The following is a 26907-nucleotide window of genomic DNA, read 5'->3' on the forward strand; positions in this document are numbered from 1 at the left end:
GCGGGCTGGAACGGGAGAGCGGCCTCGGGGAGGTGCTCGCGGGAGAGCAGCGGCGGGGGCTTCGCGCTTCCTCTCCCGCCCGGGAGGCGTGGGAGTCCCTTCCGCCTCCCGGGGGCGCGGCGGGGAGCCGGCCCCGGCGGGCGGGGCGGCGCGGCGGAAAGGGAGAGGAGCCCATCTCACGCCGGGGACGAGGCCTTGCGCCTCTCGGCTGGGAGCGGAGGGGCCCGTGGCGGAGCTTTGCCGGCGCCCGAGGCGGCTCCCCAGCCTGGGCCGGGCCGCCCCTGGCGGGGGTGGGATTTCGCTTCTGGATGTCGGGGGAAGGGGTCGTGCGACGAGACGGTGTTCGACGGGATCGCGGCAGGGAGGTTGATGTCCTTGGTGCGGGCTGGGGCAGTCATCTTAAAACGCGGTTTTGTGCTTAAACGAGTCGGAGTGATTCATCCGTGTCAGTAGCAGTTGTGAAGTGCATTGGTAGGTCTTTCCTCATGATGTCTTTTTCCATTATACAAAAACACCTTTGCCTGCCTGGAGAAAAGGAAGGGGGGGGTGTGTTTAAATACAGGGAACATCCCGAGCACAACTAACTTTTTTTTTTCTGAACTAGGTCTTAGGCGGGCTCACAGGAAGTGAAATCTTAAAGTTGCTTAGTTCTCAGTCTGTTCAGATTAAAATGCACGCACACAGATTTTTAGTAATTTTTTGTGGGTCAGGAAAGCATTGCTTCAGGTATTTATGGAAGATGGTCCAGAACAAAGTCAAAGAAGGACGAACAGGACAGTTTCTTATGTTCCCTGCAAAGGAGTGGCATTGTACATAGTGCTTCACGTTTCTCTGCTTCTGTCTCTCCAGTGCCCATTCGCATGAATGTTGTAATGCCACAGCCACGTTTGTGTTTTGGGAAGAGTTAATAGCAAAGTTAGAGTGGAGAGTCACTTTTTTGACTGTCTAGGGCTTTATGTGGGTGCAGAGGCACGCAATTTGGAACTAAATCAAAGATCTTAAAGTTTTGGTGACGAGCTTAACAGAGCCGTAGTTAAAGGGCTTTCAGACTGAGGCTTTGGATTGGATGAGCATGTTGCTTTGTAGTAATAGTTTGGGATGCAACTTACTCCATGGCCGTTAGTGAACACTTCCTAGATCACCTCTGAAGAACAGGCTTGAGCAAATACTAGTTTTGTTTGTTCAGAAAGAAATATGCTTAGAAAATCTGTAATCTGTTTTATCTCTCCCCCTGTCTTTTGTGTTTTACATTGATGCCTTGCTTAGCTTGCAGGCAGTTTTGGAGAAAACTGTAGGGCTCTATGAGAAAGTGGACATTTTCACTGAGAGAATCAGTTGGCTTGAAATACAAGATTTTTCTGTTAGGGAGCTTTTTTTTGGTGAGAAGTAATAATATAAACAGCCTCTCCAATGGGTGACAAACTATGAGGTTATTTTTATAATGGAACAGCTTAAAAATCTGTACATCGTGTACAGACTGATGTAAAAGCCTATGTGATAATTCTCACTTTAATAGGTTGGTTTACTGCATATGTTTTCTCCAGTTGCTTCTGAAAATGCTTTTGTTGCTCAGCTGTGCCCATCATATGATACAAAATGTATAAAATACTTTTGTCATAAATTAGAGGAAATTGTTATTCACTCTTGGTTGCTGCCTTGGTATTGACATTAGAATCAAATGCAAAAACATTGTATGAGTCTTAATAGGAATTACTCTAATTCTTAAAAAGCATTAAAAACAATTTTATGTGTGAAAGCTTTTCTAGAGGGACATTTCAGTGAAATGTAATAACATGGATATAACAGTCAAATGTCTTGGTATAACATCTCTTTAACCAGGGTGTTACTAAACAGCATAGTGTTACACACTTACTATAGGTGTGGATTTTGTCAGGTGCTCTTGTAATAATCTAAATGTTAAGATTATAAACTACAATCCAGCTTTGATAATTTAAAAAAAAATTCCAAGCAAGTTTTGTGTTTACTGCTCCCTTATTTGAGGGACTAGCTTGCACTGCTATTTTGTGCAACTTATTCTAGACTAAGTGTACAGATTTTTTCTGGTGCCAGAAGAGTTGTGTTGGGAAAATGTTGAAGAGAAGAGAACAAAATCAAGCTAGATCAGCCATACTGTCACTGCTGTTATGAGACTACATGTATGTATTCTTAAAACACATTAAGTTTGTTTATGCATTAAGACTTCAGGATTTTTACAGTTAGTTTTAACTTTGTTTAGTATAACAGCAACTCAACAGTAAGTATTGTAACTGTTTGTTTCATGGGAAACTTAAATGGTTTTGAAAATGGTTAAAATGTTTTGCGGGTTTTATAATAAAAGTTATGATGTCTAAACACAAGAGATACTAAGGAGATTAATCCTGTGACACTGGTAGAATTATGATGCTGCCCTGAGCAGGTGATACAATTGTCAGTTTAAAATACAGTAGTTACCAGTGATTTTTATTAAACTTACATTCTGTTTATGACATATCTCTTCACCTGTTTAAAAATGGAGTAAATAAAAAAAAAAGGTTTAAAGAATACTATGATTAAAAAAAAAATATTGCATTAACAGTGCAGCCAGAGCAGTACAATCTTCTCATACAGTCAGTCCTCTCTTACTGGGACTTTTGGGAGTCAGAGATCATAAAGCAGCATGGGGCAGCAATGTCTGAATGATGGTGACCCTTGTTTCGTAGTAATTCAGTCAGCTGTGTGGTCTCAGACACTTGAGTCCAGCGTGCTCTCAGGCCAGCCTTGTGCACTTGTTTAGTTGTGCGTCAGAGCTAGCGTGCCTCTGATGGACGGAGCTCTGTCCCAGCAGGGATAGCGCTGAGTCAGAATTAACAAGTCTCAGTGGATTTTACCAAACCTTAGAGCCATATGGGTATCCCTGTACTCTCTCCAGTTTCAAAAGATTGGTGCAGCTGGCTCTGCATGGCATTTGGTTCCACCAGGACTTATTAACTCAGAAGAGCAGTGTATGAAAGCAACTGAACTCCTTCTAGGCCAAAGTTGAACCTCGAATATTATAGCTGTGTTTGTGTAGCACTTGCTTTAGTTAATAGCTTGGGCTGGATTTGAGCTGGGTCTGCGTAGAGTAAGCTTAGATGTTTTGCCATCCATGACATCATTAATCTGCAGCTTACAAAAATTGCCTAAGGCTAATAAAGCGTGCATCTACATTACTGCGTTAACTAGGATCAGGAGTGTGCTTTTGGAGGAAGTCTCGCAGTCATCCTCACTTGGGAAGCCTTTTTTTCACATTGGTTTGCACTATTCCAGTGGATGAACTGGATTCTTTTTGGATGAAAATATACTGAAAAATGCACTCTTACCTGCAAATGGGCATTCCTTCCAGTGGGGTGGACCTCCCCAAAACGTGTGGTGTGGACATTGGGGTCTCAGCATCATCTGTTTTAAGACCTGCTCTTGTTGTACTGCCCTGCTTACTGGCATGGACAGAGTCTAAATTGACTACACTTTGACACAAATTCATCATTTGGGGGGCTGAAGATGTCATTGTTTCAGTATTTTGAATGGCATCAGACCAGATGCTCACTGCTTTTCTTAACCCTGTATCTTTGTGACCATTGTAACATTCACACAAATTAATCTCTCACTTAAAGAGCTGCTAGTTAAAATGCAGCTGTCAAGAATGCCCCCTACATCCAATTTCATTTGAGGTAATACTTTCATAAGTCAGCTGAGGTTTTAAAAATATCTCAGGACTGTTTAGTTCCTTACTTACACATTTGAATATATTGGGGAAATTTGAAGATCACCAGTTGCAATACTGAGACCACAATAAATATATCAGAGACTGATCACTGAACTGTACTGGCAGGGTAGTAGGACAGTCTGCAGAGAAGTTCAAGGTACTGTTCCTGAGACTTCTACAAGTGTATTCTACCTAGACCCAGTTTAGCATCTCTTAACTTTTCATACCTAACCTTTGGTTTGTAGTTGCTTATAAATTTGATGTCGGAGGCCCCTCTGACTGTTGGAATAGTATGTACGTTTCATGTGTTCTCTAGCTGCTGACAGAAGAAAATGTGCTATACAGTTCCCTTCATTGTAGCGTCTTGGCTGCTGCAAAGAATTGGGTGCATCTTCCTCTCTCGTCCAGATCTCTCACTTCTTCAGTGAGCAGTTTCAATCTTGGTATCTGTTGATCCTCACAGTTTTCGTAATGGAAACAGAATTAAACTATTCTCTATGCTGGTTTCACATTGGTAGTTACACATAGTAGCAAGGAAGAGACGAAGGCTTTCGTTAATCCTAGTGCTGATCTTCAGTGTCACAGACAGCAGAGGTGCTAGGATTGGTCCATGCAAGAATTAAGTCAGTAGCTGTGAAAATAACTATACAAATATGGAAAAAAATAAGAACAGAGTGCTTCAACTAAAATGGATTGTTGAAGGCTTACAGATAACAGTGTGTTTCACATCATCTAACTGGAAGATTGAAAGACTAAATTTGATCCATTCTTACTAACTGCCTTGTTCTTTTTATGCAGTAACAATTACTTCATTGACTGCCAAATCTTTGTGCTTTTCTATTAAAATTAAAAAAAAAAAGCCAACAAATTTGCCTGTGTGTATATGTAACATCCATTGAGTATGATATGGTTCAGTTTCTTTAATTCAAAGAACTGTTTCACCTCTTAGTCCCTAGGCTTTTTTTTCCTTTAGCTTCTCCAGAATGGTGTCTCAGATAAAGTGCTTATCAGAGTGAGAGAAGGGACTGCATCTACAGACAGCAAGGAAAATCACTTCCCCAATTGTTCTTTTTTTGTTTAACAGACCACTCCTTAATGTCTTATGGACCCCAGATGGTATAATACTATTGTAGCCTGTTTAGAACCATCTCAGACCCAATAGCTTATTGCTCTGCCATCCTGCCCCAAAAAAGCTTTTAATTTTGTCCAGTTGTCTTGTCAGTTTGCAATATAGATGAGGACTGAGAGCCATAAAGACCTTAATTTTCTGCCTTTCCCGGGACCATTAGCTGGTTTTTTTTGGTTTAAAAGTTTCAAATAGTGATACCAAGGCAGATAAGGGAGTTCTGTTCCCTTCCATACCATCCAAGTTTCACATTCTAGAGGAATGTCAGCTGACATGCACGTAGTCTGAAGAGACAATAAAAAATGTCATTCCAAACAAAATGTTTTGGCAGTACACCTTTGCTGCTTTTCTTTGCCCATTCAGTTTTAAAAATTCAAGATTGACAGAAAGAAAGTGTGTTCTTAGGCATATGGATTCTAAGGGGGGGGGGGGAAGTTTTATGTTTATTACATTGCATAAAATAATATTTATTGAACTGTTGGAGGAATGCTTGCATTTGCTGTCTTGTTTCTTCTACTATCTTAGACCTTGTGTCACAGGAGTGTTTATCTTTTTCTCCTGGTGAGGTGTTGATAAATTCCCTTTGGGGCCAATTAGTGAATGCCATCATCACAAACCTGTTGTAATTGATGCAGTTGTAAATGTGTCTTTGAGAGAATTATGCTATAGGGTCATATATGTGTTCTTATACCAGAATAAGTAAGTTCTGATGTTCAAAGGTATTAGCAAATACATTTGGGTTTCCCTTTCATCCTCTGCAGTCCACTATCTACGTTTATCTCTCATAGTTGTTTCCAGACTCTGTGGAAAGAAGTTTTGCCACATGATTCTCTTATTATAATTTTTTTAGCTGTTTCAAATGTATCTACTGTTGTGGTAGAGTACTGATATTAGCTCTTCTAGTATTTAAGACTGTCATCAACTGCTTGCTCTTGTACATGTATGCAAGGCACATCTGTCTCCAGCAAAGCTCGTTTCCTGCTTCTTGTGTGTTCGGTGCCAGGAAGCTGGGGAAAGCATCTTATAATCTACAGGTCTGTTGTACATATCAGAATTTTGCTTGTCATAACATTTTCTCAAGGCTGCCTGCTTCAGTATTGACTTGTGGTTGCCTCTTTGGAAAACAGTTGCAATGAAGATATGGTACTGCAGGCTGTAAAGCAGTCTGTATGGTCCATGGAGAAATGCAAATGTTTGTACAGACAGCTAACTGGATTCTTGTCGCTTGTTATACGGTGTCTTTGTGATTCGTATCCACACAATCCAGTGTGTTTGAAGTTCCTCTAGTGCTTCCTCACTGCAGTACACGCTCAGCAGTAATACTGGTGACCAATTTTGGTTTTTTGTTGTTTTTTTTTTAGAACTGAGGGCCAACCTTTTTTGAAGACTTGACCATGTAAGTTGCTAAGATTATATTGGAAGCAAGAATACATGCCTCGTTAGTTGTGTTGAGTGATCCTGAGTTTATTATTATTGGGTGGTGTCTGTTACAGGGTCAGTAATATGCACATAGTAATAACAACCATCTGAATAGCAAATGATATTTAAACAATCTTCACTCTCCATGGTAGCATAGTGACTCTGAGCTCATGGGCTATCATCCAAGTTGAGCTCTAGAAGATGTGTGAACTGGGAGGTTAAAAATAGATTAGAGAACTCTCTTCCAAGCTTTTAACTGTCTCTGTGCTGGAATTTGGGCATCTCCCCAATGTTGTCTTAAATACAATTCCCGTTAATGCTGAGCATTGGGATGTCCCAGTTCTTTCTCTCCTCTTGTTCCACAGTTCTGTTGTGTGTGTTCATTTCTTGTACAACAGAACTACTTGCCTTATTGAAAATACATTACAAGATTACTTCTGTTTTCAGATACTGCAAAGATAGCTTTGTTTTAAAGAATCTGTACAAACTGTTAAATGCTGTTTAATTGACACTCCTTGTAAACCACTGGTATGAGGAGTCAGATATAGTTTTGTTTTTCACTTCATTCTGAAACAGTTTCTTAGAAATGCTGTTTTCCATTGTGAAAGAAGACTTCTACTACATTTGTAACTTAATGAATAGCTGGGGAAAAAGAGTTAAAATAGTTTTAGTTTGTAGTTGAATGTCCATATAAAGATTTAAAATCATTGTGGACACTTATCATTTGCACTGCTTTTGTAATTTGTGTTTGGGAACTGACTAGTACAAGTTTTCTATCTCTTTGACAGATTTTGACTGGAAGAATGTCTTTTCCACCTCATTTGAATCGCCCTCCTATGGGAATCCCAACACTTCCCCCTGGGATCCCACCTCCACAGTTTCCTGGCTTTCCTCCACCCGTACCTCCTGGTAAGTTATGTTAGTATATGGAAGTGTTGTAGAAATAAATTTCCTTTATTATTCTGAACGGTATTATTTACAAAAGTTACTGGCTCTTAATGTATCTCAGTAACTCTGATTTGTGTACATTACAAGTGAGTTTCTAGTTTACCCACAGATCATGTCATGTGAGCAGGCTTCTTTTGGTCTACCAAAAGCTGCCTACTTCTGTCCAGAAATCAAACCATTAGAGACAACACCAGACTTTGTCTTGGACCTTTTTTTTGAGACTGAAGCTAGGTGATGATTTTTGTTAATGTTAAGGTATTCTAAGGGCCACTGTTTTGACCGTAGACTATGATTTTCAGTTGCTTTCATATAAGCCATTGTAGTAGCCTTTGGAAACACTTGGGTACACTGAGTGTCTGTGGTGTGTAAATACAGGAGTAACTTTCAGAGAAGGTCCAACTTCTTGCATTGTTTTTCTCCACTTTTTGTAAGTCCCACTTTCTTTTAATCTGCTTCTTAGATACTTTCCTCCATCATCTTGCAAACTTACTGTTACATCCCTCAGACCTTCTGATCTTCCCAAAATTAATCCCACCTTTTTTTCTTTGTTCATCTCTAAGATCAGCCTCTGGTTTTTGCATTGAGACTTTAATTCGTTGGTCTGGAACCACCTTCTTTCTGTACATTGCCAGTATAGATAACAGTGACTGGAGGTAGGAGACGACAGAGCGAGTGGGAGAGAGGAATACATCAGAGAATTAACCCTTTAAAATTCATCACAAGGCTGCAAAAATATAACTCCTGTCTGTATGGTCTTAAGCTGTGTTGTGCACAAGTGTTTTATAGACAATAAAGGCATTTAAAAACCAGATGACTGAACTCAGGAATGGTTTGTGCATACACATTCACCAGGCTAATCCTTACTTGAATTAATTTTTCCAAACTCTTTTCCTGAGATCCATGAGATGTTATCTATTTTCTGCTAAAGGCAGAGAACTTGATTAGGTAGCATTCTGCCATCAAAAATTTCAGGTTAAACTTTAAAACCATACCTCTTATCTTTACTAGCTCAGATTTATATATACGAGTGTGAAAAATACCAGATACTTTTAAAAATAAATTTCTGAAGAATATTTTTAAATGCCTGATAGACGTTTCTGCTCTGAACATTTGCTTCTTAACATGTGCAACAAAGATCTTTTTGTTCTCTTGCTGTGTTTGACTTTTATATAAATAGTCTTGTTTCAGTATTAGTAATCCAAACAGTAGGTAGAGTGGAGGAGCCTGGTATTAGGCGAGAATTAAATTTTTCTCTGCACACTAGAAACATGATTTGCTTACCTGTGCAGATAACATATTTTGACATGTAGAGGATGTGGATCTCTCATTTCTTAGCACAAGTGTATCAATAGAGTTGAAAATGCCAAAAATGCCACAGTGGCTTTATGAAAGTCTACTCTGAAGTTATTCCATACGTTAAGATCACAATTTTAGTGGCTTATAATATTATCTTTAGCTAGGTGTTTGGTCAAAACGTCATGTTCTAATTATCTTACTCAGCCTATAATTTTTTGAAAAGTTTCAGCTAGAGCGATTGTATGTAAGAATGAAGTTAGGAAAAGTGTTTTGTTTCGCTTAAAAATATGGCTGTTAAAAATAAGAAGTTCTTGCATTTCCATCTCTAAGTGTGGAAGATTTGATAAGGAGGTGATTCTGATAACTCTTGTAATCTCTCAAAATTGTTGGATATCATTAAGATGTAAAAAATTACGGTTTGTCTGTAAGAAATGCTGTAGTGGGTCAGACCAGCAGTCCGTATAGCCTGATGTGTTGTCCGGGCAGCGGGAATACAGATGGGTTTAGGGTGGGCATGTACACCTATCTGCTTTCTGAGTCTGTTCCCTCATACAACTGTAGCATTAGGGATGTTAGAGTATGATCTTTCATTTTTCCTTTATCTTTTTCTGGACCTGTCATTCATGCACACTTTGATATTTTGATATTTTTTGAACCTGCTGATACTGTCTATCTCCACTGTTGCCTCTTGCACGAACTTTGAGAGATTCATTAACCACTGTGCAAAGTGCAAATTTCTTATGCGTGTCTTTAAACGCATTGCCTACTTAGTGTCCTGCTCCTGGCCCAGTTCTGATGTGAGAGTTGGGTGACTTGTGTTTTGTGGTTTTGTATACCTCAGTCATGTTCCATGCCTTGCAAACCTCCACACTTGAAGAGTCTCAGGAGTGTAGAGTCTTTCCTAGTAAAGCAGCTGCTTCAACACTTATGTCATGTAGTTGCTCTTCTCTAAGGCTGCATGTTGTTCTTGGGCTGCAGAGACCGGGTCTGTAGGCAGTAGTCAAGGTATAGGTGCACCCTGGTTTTGTATAGCTGCTAAATGATGCCTGTGGTCTTCATCATCACTATGTTTCCTGATGATGCCCAACATTTTAGTGGATTTTTTTGGCTTCTGTTGAGCATTGGGGCTGATAGTTTCAGAGAACTGTCAGTGATAACACAAGTATCTTTACTGAGTTGTAACTTTAAAATGTAAGTTCTGCATCATGATAATTATAGTTATAATAGTTACAGTGCTGCACAACTGGAGTCTTGTCTTGGAGTAGCTCCTCCAGTCTGTGAGATGCCATGGTGCATTAAAACTGAGAGCATGGGAGAGCAATACACCTTTTGATTCTCTGAACGGTTTGGAGGGATGGGAGGTAGTATAACTGTAATATGAAGGGTCTGAGGAAGAGGTTGGGTGATGGAGAAAATGATGGAACCAGAGTGGATGAGGAAGAAGCTGGAGAGGGTGTCTGAGGAGACGTGTTGTTTCACGACTAAGCACTGGAGAAGGTGGGGGAACAAGTCCAGGAACGGTAGGTTGCATAAGTTTGATTAGGATTTTATGAATACAGCAGTAAGAGAGATGGAGAAGGAAAGGATTAAAAGGGAAGGATTGAGAGCGAAGGATGAAGGAAGTTTTTGTGGAATGAAAAAAGAGATCTAGGATCCCTAGAGGGTATTTCTCCGAAGAACATGAGATTGACTTCATCGTTCTTGAGTCTCAGTGTCTTTACTGGCCAGCAAGTAGTTTTGAAATCCATCCTCTAGCAGCTGGCATGGAAGGATAAACAGCCTTTATTATGATCAGATATTGGCTCACGTGATAGTTCTTAAAGCTACCAGTGAATTTGGTAGTGGGAAACAGGGTATTGAATGGTTTCACCTGATTAAATATTGTTTTAAGTTTTAGAGACTGCCAAGTCAAGTATTCAGCAAGTAGGGAGCCTAGATCGAGGTTTTCTGTGCCACCTTTATTAAGCTATTCCATAAATAGTAGCGTGAAGCCTGGTGGCATTCCCTATAGGACCTCATCCCGATGCTGTACGCAGAATTGATTGTGCTATGAGAACCGAGCAAGTCAGGAGTGAGATTATCATCTGTAGGACTTCAGCTGCTTTTGCTCTCTATGGAATTCACTGCCTCATTCATCACACGGCTATCTTCTAGAAGAATACTGTGGTTTGAATGTGCTTTGAAAATAGATTTGTTTGTGACAAAGTTGAAATGGTAATATGATAGAAGTGACCAGGATGCACATTATGTTAGTGTACTCAGGCTGTGCTTGAGTGCTTAAGGAATTAATGGTAATCAGTACTGTGAAATTCTTTTTTCACCGAATTGCTGTCTGCTTTGGAAATCGCATCTACGATCAGTTCATTTGTATTCATCAGTGATCTCAACAGGCCAGACTAATATTAATGTCTTGTCTTTCTCAGGGACCCCTATGATTCCTGTACCAATGGGCATTATGGCTCCTGCTCCGACTGTAAGTATTACAGTGGAGATGAGATGATAGCAAAATAAAGTGGAGAGTAAAAGTAGATGTTAACAGTATTTTTGTTTTGCTCTATACCATCAGAATTCATACTATGAAAGGAAATGCTTCACTTTAAATGCAACTGTTGTGCAAATATTATGCTAATTTCTGACCTAGACAAAGTTTGAAGTAATGTCTGAAGCTGCTAGCTGCAAAGGTGAAGCAATTACTATTCTTGCAAGAAGACCTACCTCTCTCAAATACAATGATTTAGGCCTTGCCTTTGGGTCATGCATGGTCTTCCTATGCAGTACAGTTAGATCAGTTAGATTCCAGATCTCTTGCTTTTGCGTTTGTTGGCCTAACAGAGTGCTCTGGAGGCATCACCTCATCCAAGTTTGTAAGGCCATCATGCAGCACTGCTGAGTTGGCCAGAAAGATGTATGTTGACAACCTTATAAACAAGCTCCCTTTCTTTTTGTGTGTTGCAGGGGAAGGAATAGTTGCATGTAGTATGCATCTATGAAAGAGCATATGAGAGAGGTCTCTTTTGTTTGTCTTACTAATTTCTAGTTGGAAGGAAGGTTTATGATTTATGGGGCAGAAAAAAGCATTCTTTAAAATACAAATGTTACTTTTTGTCTTCAAGGTGAATTATTGTTTCTAAGATTTTGCGTAAGTGAAATCTCCCCAAAATACTGAATTTTTTGATAGCTTCTATTATGGAGGATATGTTCACGGTAACTGATGTATTTAAGACAAAGATACTGGAACAAATGCATTATTCAGTTTTCTGATTAAAATAATTTTTATTAAGTGACACTTCTAGAAGGATGTTTTGAGAAGAGGGACTCAGTGTATGTGTACCATTAAATCATGGGTGGAAGGAGAGAGGTGCAGCAAAATGGAAGAGATGATTGTGCCTATCTCTGTATGGCTTATTTTACAAGTGTTTGCTCCTTAACCCAAAGGGGCTTTGGGTTGTGTACTGATTAAATAAAGCACTAGTGTTTTATTCACTCTGTGAAAGCTTTAAGATCTGTCATGTGTCCATTGAAGCCTTTTGAGTCAGAGTTACTTTTCTATTTGCTGCTTGCTTTTTTTACACTGTTAGGTAAGGTACTTCAACTTCCAGTGACTCAAATGTTGCAAATTAGTTACTTGTAGAAGAAATAATACTTAATGTTACTGTATGCTCACCTTGAGACCTTCCAGTAGCCATGTGCAGGTACACATTTTTTTTCTGTCTGTCTTTGCCAGAAAATGGCAGTCTTTTTTGTATTGTATAAAGTGTTAAAGCCTAAACCACTTATTGGTGTCTCACTCTGTAAGCCTAACTAAGGTTCATTTGAAAATTTAATTTTTAAATACATGTGCATCCCCAACTCTTTTGTCATATGGATTTAAATTAAAAGAAAAGAAAAGAAACCAAAAACCTCAAAAAACAACCCAACGCTTTATTTTACACCCTCTCCTCCTCTTTCTAGGTATTAGTTCCTACCACAGTGTCTATGGTTGGAAAACATTTGGGAGCCAGAAAAGAACATCCTGGCTTAAAGAACAAAGAAAACGATGAAAACAGTGGTCCCACTACCACTGTTTTTGTAGGCAACATTTCTGAGAAGGCCTCGGACATGCTCATACGGCAGCTTCTAGCAGTAAGTACAGTGGACTGCTTGTTATATTTCATCCCTGGCTGTTGAATGAAGTAATGACCCACAAGCAGTGGATTGAAACTAAATGCAGAGTTAGTCCCACTCACTGGAACTGCAGTCCATTACGCTTGAGTTTAAAGTCAGTAAGTGAAGAGTACAGCTTTTCTTAAGCTGTGCATGTCAGTGAACATAGACTTATTTTATTTTTTAATAGTGTTTACCCTTTTTACATGTCATTTTTTGCAAAGAGGCATTAAGTTTTTGTAATATTTTGAACATAAACAATAATATTATTTAATAGTATTTATCTTTAATGCAGAAATGTGGCTTGGTTTTGAGTTGGAAGAGAGTCCAAGGGGCATCTGGAAAACTTCAAGGTAATTGTTCATACTTTTCAAAATCTCTAGTCAGACTCTTGTTTTTATTACCTGGCAGCTTTTCAAATGTCTGACACATTGCTATTGTTAATACTGTTACATTTTAGGATACTGTATATGATATTTAACTGCTAAATACTTCCTAGTAAAGGGCTAGTATTTTCTGTCCTTGAAATCAAGACAGAATGAAAAAGATAAAATTGAGAAAGGTTAAATAGGAAAATGTCTTGGGGGCCTATTTTTTCTTACCTTTCTGTTCTGAGACTGAATCAGGAGTTTATAGACCATCCCTGAGAAAGGTTTACCAGTTTGGACTTGGCCTTCAAAGGAGCATATTTGCAACACTGTTAATAGTCTCTTCCATTACTAGGTATTGTCCTTCTCTGTTAAGGAGGTTTTCCTGATATAAAATTTATCTTTCTTCCCTATTATCAAATAGAACTGGTTTATTTTTTCATGTGACCTTTCTCCAGTGGATAAAGGAAACAATTCTGGTTACTGTTTTTTACTGTTGGTGTTCTCATATCTTCCCTAGGTTGTTTTTTTTTATTTTTTCAAGTTGTAATTCAGTTTCTTCAGTTTTCTTATATATCATACTTTGTTTATTTTGCTCTCATAAGGTGTTTTTCTCATTTACAACTTTCTGTAAGTGTTGTGAAGAATCTAGTTTGAAGTACTCCTCCCTCTAGGTTAACAATGAGCTGTTGATCAATGTCTTTGGTCTTCAGACAATTGCAAATCCACCTGAGACATGTCTTCATATAGACTGCATTCCTTAGTTAAGATGGACATGTCAAAAGCTTTAGAACCACAATCACAGAATCATAGAATAGTTTGAGTTGGAAGGGACCTTTAAAGGTCATCTAGTCCAACCCCCCCTGCAATGAGCAGGGACATCTTCAACTAGATCAGGTTGCCCAGAGCCCTGTCCACCCCGACCTTGAATGTTTGCAGAGATGGGGCAGCTACGATGTGTGTATCGCTTTCACCTTATTCACTGGCGCATTAGTTATAGCAAAGACTAATGCGGTGACTGATCTTTCTAACTTTTTATGTGTACTCCTGGTTTCAAAAAAAGAAGTGCCTATGTTCCAAGTGTATTGATTCAAAACACTTTACTTACACAAAGTAAATTACCTGAAGACCTTTAACACTTTTACTCTTCATTTCAATCATCCATTTCAGCCTTTGGATTTTGTGAGTACAAAGAACCAGAATCCACACTACGAGCACTGAGACTACTTCATGACCTCCAGATTGGAGAGAAGAAGCTGCTAGTCAAAGTTGATGCAAAGACAAAGGCTCAGCTAGATGAATGGAAAGCAAAGAAAAAGGCTTCTAATGGGGTATGTATATAATGTATGACTTGTGTTATTTTGGCAGGAGGGTAATGTAATATACTTGCTAGATCAGATTGTGAGTGTTTCTCTTAGTTTCTATTCTTGTCTCTGCCCTTAATTCATTTTAGGATTTCGTCAGAATCACATTAATGAGTCTGAAGATATGTTGAAAGGCAGTGAAGTGTAAGCTCTTAATTCACCAGCATTCAAACTTATCTGTAAGCTACAACTGAATCTCTAGAATTAATTCTGTAATTCATGCTAAAGTGTAGTAATACGTGCTATACCTTATGATTCTGTTGCTTCATTTTTGTTTAGAAACTGTTGAAAGTATATAAACTCTAGAAGTAATTGTTACCCTGTCAGATTCTGTAAATCAGCTGTCTGAGGAGAACTGGAGTTTCTTTCCTGTTCACTGATGATCTTCTAGAACAAATTAATGAAAAGGAAAGAAGTAGATCATTCAGTAGATGATGCAGTTATCAGGCAGCGGGTAGCTTACAGACTTTTAGTAGATGGGGAAATTGGTTTTGTACCATTCTTTTCCAGAGCTAAGGATCTGTTCTGGAATAATTGCAGATATTTGATATCTTATATATTGAATTCTTGTGAGAGACAAAGATACTTAACTGAGAAATTTGCATTAAAATCAATTTTATCTGTTTCTTTGCTAAAATAATATATTTCAAATCACAATCAAGTTGTTGGGTTTGGTCTCTAACTATTTTGAAGTTCTGCATATGCCTTAAGATAGTACTTAGAACAATTATTTTCTGTAAAATGAAAGTGAGAAGAGGCTCTTGTTCAGAAAACTAAAAATGCTGATCACACTGTAGCAGGTAAATTTTTAAAATTCCAATTTGGAATTGTTCTTAAAGATATGTAAAATACAGTGGGAACATGAGTACTTTTATTTCATTGTATATAACCAGAACTAGAGGCATAATGATGACTTGAAGTACTTGACACATTTTTGACTGTGTACCCAGTGTATGGGATTAAATGCAATGGCTCGGTAAAGCAGAGTGCTAACTGCATGGGTTTTGAATGGAGTAATGTTAACCTAGGTAAGGGTTTGATTTGACTGACCTTTTCATTCCGTACTTCCTTGTTTCCTGTTGGCATCACCTGCAATACTGTGCTTCACAGCTGATATTATAAAAAGTATCAGTGGAGTTCTTGTACATCTCTCATGAATTCTGTTTTCTGTGAGCTCCTGTGGCTTACAATTAATCCTGGGGGATTGATTGTAATAAAGCAGAGGTTACTGTTTGTGGCTTTGGTGAACAGTATGTGCCAATTCCGTTGAACCGTCGAGTGGGATTAGCTCCAAATGTTCTTTTTGTTTGTGGTGGTGCAAATAAAGACTACAAATTGCCGAGGAATATTGATGAAGTGTATTGTAATCATACTGCTTGAGATTCCTTTCATACTGTCATTGGTGTGCTGGTGCCACTCAGATCCAAAAATTGCAACTTTTTTTTTAATCTTTTTTTATTAAGAAATCAAACGTGTACAGTACAACACAATTTCTTTTAGAGACACACCAAGCAAACCTTTATCTAATTAGCTCCTTTCCCTGATCACTTCTTCTCCCTGGACCTCTTCAATTCCACTCCCTATCACTGCCTTCTAGCTCTTTTCAGCCTGCTCCTCCTTGGCCTGGCAGCTTCTTCAGCTCCAACTGAATCCTCCCTTCCCCCTCATTCTTAGCTGCTGCTCCATCAGACCCTTCCCTCCCCCTCACTCCACCCACCACCTATTGCTTGATGGGATACCCAGCTGGATTCTCAGGTGAGATTCCATTTTTCTAAAAGATTCAGGGGATCAAGAGGTGGGCTACCTTGCTCATTATGCAAATCATAGTTCTACCCTTTCATATAACATTTTGTGAAACGCTCTTCTTTGTGTGTGTTCCCTTTCCTCGCTACAAGGTGGAAAGGGGCAAAAAGATGAGGAACTACAAAGTAATTGATCAACAATAATAAGAAAATGTTTGCTGTGCAAGGAATGTTTTCCCTAACAATGTTTCTCTACTATAGTTCTCCCATTATAAGTTGCAGCTTGAAAGTTATAGGTAGGCATTTGTATTGCATGGCACTTAAGTAGAAGGCTTTGAGGAACTGCTATTGAAATGACTTGAAGTTCTGGAGGATACAAGGCAGAAACTTTTGACCAAGAGCTGGACTATAGTGATTGCCTTTCTGTGAGCGTGCGTGCACTTTCTCTTTTCCTGTCTACCACCTTAATCACCATTTATCTGTTCTATTTTATTATGCAATCCTACACTTGCTCTCTGCAGCCATTCCACATGTAAAACTATGTGGTCCCTATGGTATTGCCAGTGTGAAAAGATCTGACTGAAATAATGCAATTGATAACTATTTGTAGGTGGTTTGGGTTTTGTGGGTGTTTTGGGTTTTGTTGTGTTGTTTTGTGGTTTGTTTTTGGTTTTGTTTTTTTAGTAAATGCTGTAGGGGCATGAATGTGATGATCAAAGGTGAACTTCTGAAATAAAACTAATATTATTCTCAATTTATTGATTCCTGTTACTTTGCCATTTTTCCTTAGAACTCCAGACCAGAGACAACAAATGATGATGATGAAGCACTGGATGAGGAAACGAAAAGAAGAGATCAGATAATTAAAGGGGCCATTGAAGTCTTAATACGAGAATATTCCAGCGAGCTCAATGCCCCCTCCCAGGAATCTGACTCTCACCCCAGGAAGAAGAAAAAGGAAAAGAAGGAGGACGTATGTGTTTTGATTTTGGACAAAACAGATTTTTCTTCAACTCACCTTTATATAATGGCCAAACCTTGTGCAAATACTTTAAACCTAAACTCCTGATGAGAAAACAAATCAACAAGCATTGATGTCAGCAGCAGTTTCATTTTTTTTAAGCTGAAAGATAGTCAGTTATAGACACCATCCCTTCAGGATGGTTTAGGCATCTAAGCACCTAGACTTCTTGGAACAACAGGTTTGAATCTGGGCAGGATTGAACTGACCTTTCATCCCTCTGAAGGTGGAAATACTGAATTTAGTGCAGTTTAATCTGTATGTGCTTGTAGGGTTTTTCAGATGAGAACTTAAACAACTGTAAAGAGTTCCTGCATACTGTCCATTTCCATTGAAAGGTGCCAGGGCGCTTTTGTAATGGCAGGAATTTGCTCTGGTAGTTTCCGATAAAATTCTTCTTCTCTCTGCTTATACTATGCATTCTTGTAGTGCGCCTTGATCCAACTGGTTGCAGCTGTCTCCCCAGATGTGGAAGTACTTCATTAGTTGTATATATGTATACCTCACAAACCCTGGAGGGATCTTTCAGGGATGAAAGGCGTATTGTAATCTTCCTGCCTTACAAAATCACTTTTACACGCATGTCTCAATTTGGCTGGATTTGATCAGCTGGTTTTTATATATTGTGTAATGCAAAAAAACCCTGTTAAGCAGGAATGAATGTTCTGGTTTAGACCTGCTTCTGTGGATGACCTTTTTATGGATTAAAACAAACTGGAGAAGGGGGAATAAGAATGACCAAACTCAGACTTAGCTTTTCCAGCCAAGTTTCTAATCATGGGAAAACAGGCTTTCACGCCTACCATTCTGCACCTAATATGAAAGAGATTGGAAAATTGATTGACCAAGATTTTTGCCCACTTAAGTCTTCTGCAAAGTACCTATTCCAAGGCAATAATGCAGTTTCAAATGCTCATGGAGTTTAACTGTGGTGCAAGAAGCAACATCTCCCTCAGGGAGCGAGTATATCTTCCCCACATCATTGTTAGCCATGGCTGACCTGAGGTATAAGAGTGCTGAGCTGAGAATTTGTTTTTCTTTCCTCTCCCTCCCTTTGGGAGAAGATGCTGTCTTGGATGAGAATTTACAAATGAGTCACTGTCTAATGCTATCAGCTGTATTTTTTGTTACAAGCATTGTTACAATGTGTATTGTCCTGTGGGTACATATATATATATATATGTATATATATATATGGCCATGAAAAATGCCAGGTAGTTAAACATTGTAAGAGACCACTGCAGTCTTGGAAGACCTGGGTGCTGAGTATGTCCCTGGGACAGAGGGATGTTCTGCTAGCTCTGTATGATGTAGAATTTGACCAATCTGAGCTAGTCAAGTAGACAAATAAGCTCTTCCTAATCACATAGCACTTATGGGTTGAAATTACACCCCATCACCCTTCCCATATTGGGAGGGAGGAAAAGAAACTTGGAAGTTGCCATCTTTGGCCTGTGTGGATAGAGGTGGGAGTGAAGAGATGGTCCTAGCTCATTGCTCTCTTGTCCTTAAAGGAGAGGGGAGAGGACTGTGGAGGGTGGGGGGGAAAGGGAAGATGGATGCAGATATATGGTTGGGTGTGGGGCGGGGGGGGGGCAGGGAAACTTGCCAGCTTTGGGGCTTTTGTCCCCTGAAGAGCTTGGTGTGAAGAAGACTCCCGCTGGTGTCAGCCGCAGAGTCTGTTAGTTCTTCTGGATGAAGGCATGACTGATGTGGGGGAGTTGAAAATGTGTGCGGGGAACTGAGAGTGAGTGGAATCTGGTTTTCAATTTCAAGCACGGGGGAACCTCGCTAATTCGCACTAACTATTAGTTAGTAGGTGCAATCTACCAAATTTTGCGAATTAGCGAGTAAATAACATCAAGACATACCCACCGCAAATATACTGATCATTTATATTGGCAAGTGTAGCTTAGTCTTGTTTATGATGCTACCATAGCATACTAATATCCTGTAGTACACTTGTAAATACAGTGAAGTCTTACTAATATGAGACCTCACTATGTATTTGAAGTAGTTCAGAGAAGGGAGAATTAGCGAGGTTCTTCTGTAATTTTGTTGAATCAAAGAAATGAGCTCACAGCAATACAATATTGCTTTGTAGTACAAACATACAAAACATTGTTTTTCAGAGTAGTGTGCAATCTATTTTTAAAAAAAAAAATCTCCGTGGATTTTTCCGCAGATTTTCCGCAGATTTCCAGTGGCCCCACTGATACCTTATCCACTCATCACCAAGGTTCGTTTACATTGTAGGCTTTGACAATGACTATGTTTACTGCTAGTTGCCAGATTTGTGACTCTTGTCCATCTGATTTTTTTATTTATTTTTTTTTCACTCATTAACATCAGACTGTCAGGTTTGGTACTGCAGAAGGACTTTATTTATCTCTTGCAAGACCGGTTGAAAACTTCTAACCTTCAGCTTTTCTCTTGTTCTCCTATGTCTGTGCAGATGGCTCTTAATGCTTTTCCTCCTGTCCCCCTTGTTTTTTAGGAGGATATAAATGCTATAGAAATGGAGGAAGACAAAAGAGACCTGATATCAAGAGAGATCAGTAAATTCAGAGACACACACAAGGTAGTATTCTTGTTTTTGCACTTGATACAAATTAGGCTTTTTCAAAATCCAAAAACCACTATTATAAAATTTAGCAGTACATTGCAATATCACTTAAAATGATGTTTGTATTAGGTTTAATATACATATAGTTCTTTACAAGTCGAAAAAAGACAACTACCACGTTAAAGTGGCCCTTGACATCTTTATGCTAAGACTTTGATTGCTACTGAGTATTTTGCAGTCTTCTCACTTTAACATGAATAAAGGCAACTTAAGTTTCTACACATACATTAAGTCAAGATATTTATAACTAAAGGATAAACGGGGCTGCAGTATAAGACATACACTTGAGTGTGTTTCTGTAGGTAGATTTGTAACATAATCCAAGATTTTATGAAGAGTTGAAACTTGAATTAAATTTAAGTCTTTTATTTTAATAGTTCTAAGTTAAGAGTGGGGGAAGATTAAAACTAGGTCAGTGGTTACCAGACTTACCAAACTTTAGATGCATGGAAGAACTGTAAATTCCCATAAAGCTAATCTATTCATTGACCCCCACCATTATGATAGAGATCATATGGTGACTAATGCAAGATGAAACTCACAGCTTGGAAAGTAACATGGAATAGGATGTAAGTATGAGCTTCTGTTTTTTATTATACTTATGGATGCCCCCTCAGAAAAATATGCAAAGGGGTAACTGGCTTGGAAATGTTTGTGCACATCAAGTCCCACCTCAGGGTTCCCACTTACAGAAGTTTCCACTAATGCTAGTGCATCTGTGAATGTTTCTGCTTTGGAATATGATACTTGCGGATAGTAAAGCACAACTATGCATGTAATGTTCTTATTTTAATGTTTAGCTTAAAGTTGGTATTATTTTTTCCCCAACAAGACTGGAATGGTCCTTGGCCTAGGGAAGTATCAGCAAGCTCCTCTTTTGAGCACACACTTTTGTTTCAAAATACTCCCAAGTCAACGTTAAAGAAAATGTTGAAGGTACAGCAAGGTGAAGTATGCCCGTGTTATTCAGCTTTACCACATGCAGTCACTGGGGATGGTACCATGTTTTCACACAACTGTATCAGTGTAAACACAAGTGACTACACATTGTTGTATGTACACGTATTCAGTTTTTCTCATGACCGAAGTTGTTGGAGATAAAAACCTGGGGAAAAATTCTAAAAGAAATCATCTGGAGAAGCTCAGCAATTGAATGTGAAACTGGTCAGTGGTGAAACTTCAGTAGAATTGTGTTCAATTCCGAGCCCCAAGTTGTCACTGGTACAAAGATGCAAACAAGTAATAAGTTTTTTTTAAAAAACAACCAACAAAACAAAAAAACAAAAACCATGCTTCATTGTTTCAGAAGCTGTTGGGCATTTTACTGCCTTTAATCTGTATTATTGGGGGGCTATTTTGGGTTTCTTAACATTAAAAATGAACTGAAAGTAGTCATTGTGTATATTGGATATGTTTAAAAGGGGCTGTTGAATCTTTAGCAGCTGGCTAGTGAGCACAGTGAACCTTTGCATGTTTTTGGTATGAGTTTATAAAAAAATAACCACAGACTGTCAGGGTATCAGCATTGCAGGGGGCGTCCATTTACAGCACGGACGAGTCTGAAGAGAGCTCAAGGTAAGATTTATAATTCTTCTACCTGTTCATTTCTGTTCATTACTTCAATTTATCTGATGCTGTTCCCATCCCATTACCCTTTCAGATCCTCTTATTTAGGCTGATAGAAGTTGATGAGGTCAGATTTTGATTACAAAATAGATAAATTTATTTTTTCAATTGGATTTTAAGAAAGGACCTACAAAATGGATTTTAATACACCAAGACTTGTGTGTGTGTATTTACACTTGTGTGAATATATATTAAAAAAAAAAAAAGGAAACCCACTCTCTTGAGAAATCTCACCACGAACAAAGTTTTTGAGAGTGACAAAAAAGCAGGAGTTCAACCAAAGAAATTTCTATTGGAACATCTAAGATAACCTGTAAGTATCAACCACTTCAGTATGTAAACTTTTCTTTAAAAGTATATGAAATTTGAGGTAAGTTGGATTTTTAAAAGTTGACAACCTAGTTTAACATCTGACCGTACTGAGGTTTAACACTGTAAAGCTCCTGTAAAATACAGTCCTTTAGAAACTGGTTTTCAGCCCAGTGTATATCGTAGAATCTAAGTTTTGTTTTTTCATATCAGTTTTCTACCAATTCCTACCATTTTTAGTCCCTTTTTCCTTTTGTGATTTCAATGTATCCAACATTAGTTTGCCTGTATTGTGCTATCAATGCAGTGTAGTTTCACTGGATACATTAATCACTAGTGAATTAGCTTTACTTCTGTAATCCTTTGTCGGTTCTCTGGTCCCTGTGCCTATGGCAGAAGAACACTTATCAGGTAAGATTGCTTTTTAAAGTTGTCTTAAATGCTTTGTTTAAAAGAAAAGAAAAAAAAAAAAAAACCAAACCAGAGAAAATGCTGTTTCATTGTTCCAGTTTTTAATTTCATTTCAGTGATGGTAAACGTGGAGCCAAAGGGGATAAACCTGTTTATTCTGCTCATTATTTGTTCAAAAAAGTGGTATTCTGGCATCCATCAGGTTGAAATTTGGTATATTTGGTTGTTATTTGGTATATTTGTGAACCGTGTACTTGCTCTTCCTCCCAGAAACATAGCTTATAGGCAAGGTTAATCCAGTGTTGGCGGTCCATGTCCTAGCACAGCATCTGTAAGTTAACACATAACAATTGCTTCCAAGGATGGATTTATCTATCATTCTGTTGATGTATTTTCTATTGTCTTATAGGAATTCTGGTCATAGGAACTGTTTCTAATTGAAAAAAAAGTGGCAATTTTGTACAATTTTTAGTAAAACTGTAGCAGGTAACCCTTTAGTTTCTGTGTTTCAAAAGAGCTATTTCCAACCTTTTTTTAACTCTCTCCATCTTGCAGTGGTGGAAGTTAAGGATTCCATTCTGCAGAGTCCAATTCTTACCAATGAACTGTTAGAACTTTTTTAGGGAGGGAAAAGGGGAAAGGTTGCAGCTCTCCTCACTGTTTAACCACATGCACCATGTGTAAGTGGATAAATTTCTTTACCCAAGTTTTCATATAGGACAGTTTTGGTCTGCCAAGACTTTTTGGGAAACAACTCGCTGTCCCAGTAAGCATCCCACTGAAATATATTTTCCTAGTTGAACAGAATTAATTTTATCAGCTAGAAGTTCACTTTGCTTGTACCCAAGTGGCTTATAGGGCCAATGGAATTTGTGGCCCACCTGAATCATGACTGGCAGTGCACTGTGTATGTGCAGTTTAGTCAGCTTATAATATGAGGCCAGCCCTACTCTGCTAAGGTTGGAGATTGCTGGTCTGTGTAGATCTATGCTTTTGCACGAAACTTAGTCTTGTGATTGCTGCATTTTGATTTCATACTTATGAGTTCCAAAAAATACCCACCAAACCCTATTTAATATTTTAAAATCAGTGGCGGTTTTGGTATTTCCATTACCAGCCTTGTGTGTTGCGTCGGGAATATCCAGTTCCTGTAACTACAAAATTAACTATGAAAGTTCTCTTGTTGGTTTTTAGAAACTGGAGGAGGAAAAAGGCAAAAAGGAGAAAGAAAGACAGGAAATTGAAAAAGAACGCAGAGAAAGAGAAAGGGAACGGGAGCGTGAACGAGAAAGGAGGGAGCGTGAAAGAGAGAGGGAGCGTGAACGAGAGAAGGAGAAGGAACGGGAGCGTGAACGAGAGCGAGATAGGGATCGTGACCGGACTAAGGACCGAGAGAGAGACCGCGAACGAGACCGAGATCGTGACAGAGATCGTGAAAGGAGTTCAGATCGCAACAAGGATCGGAGTAGATCAAGGTAAATGCGTTTGAGTTGCTATTTATTTCAGTTTTTCCCTAGTACCGTTTACTAAGTGCGTATAGTTCAGCAGATCAGCTGTCACTCAGAAGCGAATGGTCCTTTTGGAAGATCAGAGTAAAGACAGGAAATTAAAATTTTAGAAAATGCTGTATTTTCTTTCAGTCTTAAACTGTGCCTAATCATGTCAGGCTCTAGATGCTGCTTTTTCCCTTTTCACCATAGAAAAAAATAGCTGTTTCACTTTAAATCATCTTGTTAGTAGGGTTCAAGTTGTCTGTAAGCCATATGTGAGAATTGCCATATGCTCACGCTTAGTTTCTGTAGATATCACTATATAATGGTTAGTGCTCCAACAACTACTTTTAAGTAAATGGGGTTTTGAATACATTAGAAATACTGATTTATGCCCATTGCTATATCAGCTAATCATCTTGTACATCTGCAGAAGAAGAGTAACTTGCAAGATGCTATGAACAGTGCATTATGCATTTGAAGTTAAATCATTTGATTGAGCGGAGAGGAAAGCTCTGCACTTAACTTTGGACTTCCTTCCTTCCTTCAGAGAAAAAAGCAGAGATAGGGAAAGAGAACGCGAACGGGAACGGGAAAGAGAACGCGAACGGGAACGGGAAAGAGAACGCGAACGGGAACGGGAAAGAGAACGCGAACGGGAACGAGAACGGGAGAAGGATAAGAAGAGAGACCGAGAAGAAGATGAAGAAGATGCCTACGAACGCCGAAAACTAGAGAGGAAACTGCGGGAAAAAGAAGCTGCATACCAAGAGGTAGGTTGGTATTTTTAAGGTTCCTTAAGGGAAAAATTGTTTCTGAGGCGTGATAATAAGTCTTCTACTATAAAACATATCATTCCTTCTCCCTCTCCTGTTTCTAAATACATTTTTAACCCTTTGACTACATGAATTGGGGCAGAATACGTAAGTCATTGTCAGAACAATTTTGGACTTCTTATTCTAGTTTTTTAACTTACAAATAAATAATTTGCTTAATTTTAATGCAGTTGGTTTTAAACAATAATCCAAACTAACTCCAAAGTAGTATTGCTCTCCTGAATGTTCTTGAGATTGGAGTGTGTGTTTTTTCTTCTGTTGTAGCGTCTTAAAAACTGGGAAATCAGAGAACGGAAGAAAAGTCGAGAATATGAGAAAGAGGCTGAAAGGGAAGAAGAAAGAAGAAGGGAAATGGCAAGTCTTATAGTTTTACTTGTAATTTTTCCCCTTTGTTCTTTGGGTCCCATGTAGAATGGAACATTCTGCTGCTGTCTTGATGGATAGTGGTAAAACTCTCACTTTGTATAAACACCATGTATGTTTTAATTAAAAAAAAAAAAAAAGACTTGGAACAGCAGATGTCTAATAAGTGGGAGTACTATTGAGAGCCTGGAAAACAAAGCCTAGTGGCTTGGTCTTGTGAAGTCAAAAGAATGAGACGTAGGCAGCTGCAAAAGACTGTGGTTTGATCATCGTGCCCTGTATTTGTGTCAGATTTGTAGCAAAACCTACTGTATGTTCTATGTCATGCAGGTGGAACTAGACCAGTCTTTTTACTTCCAACCTGCTCATGTGCCTGAACCTTCTATAATATATGTTATAATATTCTATAATATATCTAAGCACTTTGTAAAAGTCTGTCTTTAGTTTGTTAGTTGTGAAATTGTCACAGTTATCAGTGTAACGCTTGGAAGTTTTGTCCCAAAAGACACCTTTGGAAGATAGATATTTCTGTAATCTTGTAGTTTTGTGCTAAAGTGTAAAGAAGTTGGTTTTAAATTATGGTGGTGTTATTTCACTTCATAATTCTCTCAGAGAAAGAGAGAAGATATGAGAGCATTCTAAGCAGGAGATGTATTGTGAATTGCTTCAAAGCAAAATATGCAAAGGGACACAGGAAAGAAGGTTGGGGGGGAGAGAACATTGCTTTATGTGGAATCTAATTTTTCCTCCTAAATGGTTGAGGGGAAAAAAGTGTTTGAGAATGACTCAAGGATATTTTCTATTCATAATCTTCCTGGATGCTGGCTATGGATGGCAGTTGTAGAGAGCAGTGTTAAATTTTGTGCTGAATTTACAACCGTTATTGTAATTTGTTTCTCGAAGTCATTAGCATAGAAATATCTTATTGTTGGTTTAAAGATATTGCTTAGATACAGGTTAGAATGTCCTAATTTGTGTTCTCTTTAAAGAACTGCTTTTTTTTTTTTTTTTTTTTAATCAGAGAGGGGAAAAAATGTCTCCCCTCTATGCCTCTTGCCCCCTTCAGTCTCAGGTCTGTGCATTAATAGAGTGCCACATGGTTTGGATTAGTAACGCAGCAAGAGAGCGCTTACCCTAGAAGTATCCATTAGATTTGTTTCTGTGCATAACTAAATCTTTTTTAAAAAGCACAGCTACTGAAACAAAACAACAGTGCTAAAATACACTTAAGCTGCCATGTTAAAATATCCAATACCAGACTTACAGATTTAAAGAACAGGAACTTTGATCCTCTTTTGTGATGTAAAAAAAAAAAAAGGGGGGGGGCGGTATATTTAAAAACCCTTTGAAATGCTAATAAAAGAACAGTAGTCTGTAAATTGGAGACATGATGCCAGTGGACCTAATGGATGTACTATCTGCTATTGAATGTATGATAGGAAGTTGACAGATCCCTGAAAGATGATGCAGTTCCAAAATCTTTCAATTTTCTGTCTGGAACTCTGTATTTTTAGTTTGAAGCATAGTAGATATAAACTAAACTTATTAATAATAATACTAAATTTTAAACTCTTGAGAGAAAACCAGAAATCATTTTATAACATTACTTATGTTTCAATTTCTTGCAGGCAAAAGAAGCCAAACGGTTAAAAGAATTCTTAGAAGATTATGATGATGACAGAGATGATCCAAAATACTACAGGTATGTCTTTGTATTGATTCCTAACGATAAAATCTTCAATGTTCATTTTAACACAATTGTGGGGTTTGTTGGCAGAGGCTTACAGAGTTTGTTTGACTGATTATGTGGTGATGTAAGGGTTTTATAGTTATCTAAATTATTTCAGTGTCACTTGATAAGTGCCAGAGGGAAAAAGGAAACTCCTTACTGCTACTTGTTAATGCTTGGGAGTAGCTGCTCCTTCCTATCACTTAACTTGTGGGTGAGGCAGCGCAGAGGTCACTGTAATACCAAAATAAGGTGTTAGGGGCAGGGAGAAGGGACCAAGCATGCCTCTAAAAAATTCACTACAAGGAAGTTGTAAATTGTACGAAGAACAAGCTAGTTAACTCTGTGAAAGATGGGGAAGATCCCTTC

At 38.5% G+C, this 26907-nt stretch overlaps 1 protein-coding gene across 3 annotated transcripts in view; it reads left to right on the forward strand.

The window, feature by feature from the left end:
• RBM25 (RNA binding motif protein 25) overlaps window positions 1–26907 on the forward strand; it is a 36789-nt gene that overhangs the window by 2334 nt on the left and 7548 nt on the right. The window contains exons 2-14 of one of the 3 annotated variants that reach the window (XM_010566497.1): window positions 6209–6243; window positions 7055–7175; window positions 10934–10983; window positions 12462–12632; window positions 12949–13006; window positions 14192–14352; window positions 16918–17100; window positions 19334–19387; window positions 19646–19729; window positions 23315–23595; window positions 24161–24383; window positions 24711–24800; window positions 26438–26511. In XM_010566497.1, coding sequence (XP_010564799.1) covers window positions 7070–7175; window positions 10934–10983; window positions 12462–12632; window positions 12949–13006; window positions 14192–14352; window positions 16918–17100; window positions 19334–19387; window positions 19646–19729; window positions 23315–23595; window positions 24161–24383; window positions 24711–24800; window positions 26438–26511 — 1535 coding nt within the window. In that variant the 5' untranslated portion in view covers window positions 6209–6243; window positions 7055–7069. The remainder of the gene's footprint in view (window positions 1–6208; window positions 6244–7054; window positions 7176–10933; window positions 10984–12461; window positions 12633–12948; window positions 13007–14191; window positions 14353–16917; window positions 17101–19333; window positions 19388–19645; window positions 19730–23314; window positions 23596–24160; window positions 24384–24710; window positions 24801–26437; window positions 26512–26907) is intronic. The other 2 variants (XM_010566495.1, XM_010566496.1) reach the window with 2 other exon arrangements.

This window comes from Haliaeetus leucocephalus, unplaced genomic scaffold (genome assembly GCF_000737465.1).
Source record: "Haliaeetus leucocephalus isolate CR32 unplaced genomic scaffold, Haliaeetus_leucocephalus-4.0 Scaffold213, whole genome shotgun sequence".
NCBI lineage: Eukaryota > Metazoa > Chordata > Aves > Accipitriformes > Accipitridae > Haliaeetus > Haliaeetus leucocephalus.